We start from the raw sequence: 4,620 nt of genomic DNA on the forward strand, positions 1-4,620 counted from the left end.
CTGCGCAAAAAAGTCACGCGAAGCAAACCCCACTTAACATTTATGGTAAAAACGCTCCAGCAACAGCAGCGAGGTTCTGAAAGCCATTTACTTTTGACTCCAAGCCAAGTTCCAACATTCACAGCAAGGTTCAAAGCACCGTGAAGTTTTAAACATCAGCGGTGAAGTTCTCCAGACGCTGCGCTCCCTGGGAAGGCTTCCCAAAGGCCGAGAATGGCGGGAGGCTGCAGACAAAACCTGACTCCTCTAGAGGAAGAGACATTGATGGATGTCCTTTTTAAAAACAGGCAGCTTTGATTTCTAGTGTGCGGGGCCTTTTCACAGCCCCAGTGCTAGTTCTCTATCGTCCTGGCTGCCGCTTGCAATGGTGGATTACAAACCGAACCCACTGATATTATTTGCATGACAGACAACTCCGTGGAAAAGTATCTGGGATGATTTGTGTGGGGGGGGGGGGGGAGGATGGACAAAAGAAATGACGCCTGAGACAATGGTATGAACGAGCCAAGACAGAAAATTGGGATTGTGTTGTAGCAAGACACGACAGGTGTGCATGTCCCAACACAATTTCTTCACAGGTCACCAGAAATTGCTCCTGTTTACTGTCATCCCTTCTGCAGCACTGCAGGGACTTTTGAGGTTCCCTGAAAAATGGCATCCTTGGGTTACCTGTTGTGAAGACCATAATCCCCTATGCAGATGAGACCAGAGCAGCCATTGTTTTCCTGTTGCAGTAGGCAGCCAGCTTTTGTCCACCAGACCCTATTCCAGAGGTCCACCACCAGAACTTGACTTGCTCTGAGGCCCATCTGTAGATGTCGCCTTCTGACCTCCATATTCGAAGCACTAATCCTCTGAATCCCAGAGCCAGAGGGGAACATCAGGGGAAGGCCTTAGCTTCTATGCCCTGTTGTTGGCCATCCAGAGGAACTGGCTGGCCACTGTGTGAGACAGGATGCTGGACTAGGTCCACCACTGGTCTGACCCAGCAGGGTTCTTCTCTTGTTTTTGTAAAGGCCTCGGCCTCTATGCCCTGTTGTTGGCCCTCTAGAGGAACTGGTTGGCCCCCGCGTTAGACAGGATGTTGGACTAGATGGACCACTGCTCTGACCCAGCAGGGCTTTTCTGATGTTCTTACAAGAGTAAAGCCTCGGCCTCTATGCCCTGTTGTTGGCTGTCCAAAGGACCTGGCTGGCCACTGTGTGAGAACATAAGAACATAAGAGACGCCAATGTTGGATCAGGACAAAGGCCCATCCAGTCCAACACTCTGTATCACACAGTGGCCAGAAATACCAGTGCCATCAGGAGGTCCACCAGTGGGGCCAGGACATTAGAAGCCCTCCCACTGCTGACCCCCCCAAACACCAAGTGAGACAAGATGCTGGACTAGATGGACCACTGGTCTGATCCAGCAGGACTCTTCTGATGTTCTCATGACTCAACATGTACTTGAACCACTTCTGATTAACATTTGGTGTCTGCAGCACACCCACAGCTACAAAACGCGATCCATCGGTGGCCCCTGCCATACAGTGTGTAGGTAGGTAAAATCCCTCTCCAGGTAGTTAATCTGGCAGCTCAAGAGTGATATGGAAAGAAAGCCCTCCCACCATGCATAAATGCAACCATCAAAGCTGCAGGAGGAACTGCCACAGTTAGGCAGTTGTGGATCTTCTTCTGTAGGGCCCTCAGGAAATGAAGGGCAAGAGGGTTTTCTCTGCAGGGAAGGCAAGCCAAGACAGATCTGTTCCACACCTGTGGGCCCTTTCCCACGAGCACATGCCACTTGGCTCAGGAAACTGCCTGGAAGTATAACCCCCTTCCTTTGCTACCAGCTTTTAAGAAACATGGCCGAGAAAACAAAATGAAAGACGATCCATACTTACGAACACTGTCGTTACTGTAATCCCAGGCTTCCACTAGCAACGTGTAGGATCTCTGCAAAACAGTAACAGATACCTCATTAGCGTTTATGAGACAGGCACTCGCTTGGTCTGAGGCGTTACCACAGTTTAAAAACGCCTAACGGGGGGGGGGGGGGCAAACAAAGGGACAATAACACCCAGGCCTCTTCTTTTAAGATAACTTTTGCCCATAGATTACCGCCTAGCCAAATGGGATCCTTCTCACAGCTGCTTAAGCTACCTGATCCAGTCTGACTGAAGCGATTTGGAGGTGAAAGGTCTCCTTATCTTTGTCATCACTAATGCATCTTACATACTTAACCAGGAAGTTCAAGCATTTCGCAGGCTGATGCCGTACTTAGCCGGGCTTTAGAGTTAAGCACAGCAGTAGAGGGGAAAAGGTTTCCCAAAAGGAAGACAACTTTGGCTGGGGGAGGGGGGGGAGAGGAGGGGGGGCACATTCACTAAATTTCAGCGTTTCTCATTCAGGAAGGGGGGGGAGCCACCAAGCAGGGTTGCTAGGACTGCACCGTCAGCGCTCAGAATCTCCAGAGAGCCTGCTTTTCAGCACCCCCTTTGAACGCTTTTGTCTGCCCGAAGCCATCGCTGCTCCCACAAGTATCAGGTAACTAAGGAAAGGATGAATTGGGGAAGGGGAGGGGGAGGGGGAGAAAGGGACAAAGCAGCATCAAGACAGAGAGAGAGGAGGAGAGAGAGATAGAGAGAGAGAGATAGAGAGCCTTCCTCCTCCTAGAGAGAGAGAGAGAGAGAGAGCCCTCCCCATACAGGGAAAGAAATGAAAGAAGCTATTGCACCACTGGGGGCTATTGCACACTTAGGAACTCATCAAAATGCCCAGTAAATTTACTCCTAAATGCTAACCCCCCAAAAAAAATCCCCATACAAGGATGCCAGCTATTCTTAGGTAAGCCCCTTTTTGCTCCTAGCCTTAACTGGGCAGGTGATACGTAAAAACGGGTTGAGTGACACACCCCCCCACTCCGATCATATCCTGATCCTGTACCTCTCCGACGGCACAACGCTCCCATAAGGGAACAGCGTGGAGTTCAAAAGGACCCCCCCTCCCCTACATTATTCCGTGAAGGCAAAAATACTCTGCGCCTTGCCAACTGATTTTTAATGGCAGACTGCAAGAGCCAGTGTGTGGTCGAGGAGGACAGTGGCGCTCCAAGCCCCACTAAGCCACAGAATCCCCCGGGTGACCTCCGGCCTCTCTTGCTCTCTCCCCGCCCTGGCTCTCTCTCGCGCGCGCGCCTATCCTGCCACACCGGATTTTTGCCAGGGTGAAATGGAGGAGAGAACCAGGCTCCCACCCTGATCAAGGAATGGCGGAATCAAAGTGTACAGAGACAGAGAAGACCACCGTGAATCCAAAGGACGGCACCTCTTGAGTGGAAAAGCACATGTCACCAGGTTGGATCCCGTCCAGCGTCTCTGCCAAATCCTGCTCTTGGGAGAGAGGGGAACCCCCGGGAACATGGAAACACTACTCTGAATCCAAAACATTACTCTGAGAGCCATTAAACACCTCTTTACAAGACACACGAAACAGAAGTGGAATTCTGTGCTCTCCTGGACCCCCACAGCTCCTCAAAGACCCCAGAGTTGCAGGAGGAGGAGGAGGAGGAGGAGATTATTGGATTTATACCCCCGCCCTTCACTACCCAAGGGAGTCTCAGAGCATCTTACAATCTCCTTTTCCCTTCCCCTCCCCACAACAGATACCCTTGCGAGGGAGGTGGGGCTGAGAGAGCTCTGACAGAAACGGCTCTTTTTCAAGGACAGCTCTTATCAGAGCTACGGCTTGCCCAAGGTCATCCAGCCAGGTGCAAGTGGAGGAGGAGTGGGGAATCGTGACCTTGAGGGACACAATGTTAAGCACCTGCCTCTGAGGAGAAAGACCACAAGAGCCAGGCCCCGCGGGATCCTGCGAGGCCCCAAGAGAAAGTGCCAAGGATCCCAGTGACCAGGTGGTAGCATCAGGTCACTGTCCACCGGGTGGGAGGGAAACAGCGCTCCAGATGCTGAACTCAGGCACCAAGGAAGAGCGCTGTGCGACTCAAGCGTCTGACTGTGTCTTGCACCTCGTGTCAACTGTTCGCGCGGGCGGTATCCGTCCTGTCCTACCAGCGCGGCAGAAGGGAATTCAACGTTGCCAGAAACAAGCGACTTTTGTGAAGGGAAAGCAAACAACTGCAAGGTGTAGGCATAAGGCCGCCCTTTTTTTAAAAAAAAGAAAAGAAAGAAAGTCAACAGCAAATTCATTTCTCACGACTTCGCTCAGCATGCAACCTCTGAATGAAAGGGGGAGGGGGGAGACAGGGTTGGTTGTTTTTTTTTTAAATAGACACAGTCTTGGACGGCGGCCTAAATATGTTTCATATTGAAAGCAGACCAGGATTCCATTTCGTTCACTGATAACTGTGGGAAAATGCTTCAAAAAAGTAAGCATATCTGGGCAAGCAGAGGCCCGTCGTCTCCCGAAGCGTGGCTGAATCCCTCTCGCTCTCCCCCCCTCTCCTTGGCATTCCAGTTTCGTTACCACCACGCAACTCACCAACAGGCTTCCTTCCCCGAGTCGCAACTCAAGTGCGCAACTTTTAAACCCACAAGGAGAAATCCTGTGGGACACCACAGCCCCCCCCCCTCCCGCATCACAACCGTGCAAGCTGGAAGGACAACACAAAAGACCG

At 51.6% G+C, this 4,620-nt stretch overlaps 1 protein-coding gene across 1 annotated transcript in view; it reads right to left on the bottom strand.

The window, feature by feature from the left end:
- JAG1 (jagged 1) overlaps nt 1-4,620 on the bottom strand; it is a 111,621-nt gene that overhangs the window by 45,652 nt on the left and 61,349 nt on the right. The window contains exon 3 of the mRNA XM_015406997.1: nt 1,889-1,940. Within this exon, the coding sequence (XP_015262483.1) occupies nt 1,889-1,940 (52 nt within the window). The remainder of the gene's footprint in view (nt 1-1,888; nt 1,941-4,620) is intronic.

Source organism: Gekko japonicus, unplaced genomic scaffold, assembly GCF_001447785.1.
Source record: "Gekko japonicus isolate JY-2015 unplaced genomic scaffold, Gekko_japonicus_V1.1 scaffold1854, whole genome shotgun sequence".
NCBI lineage: Eukaryota > Metazoa > Chordata > Lepidosauria > Squamata > Gekkonidae > Gekko > Gekko japonicus.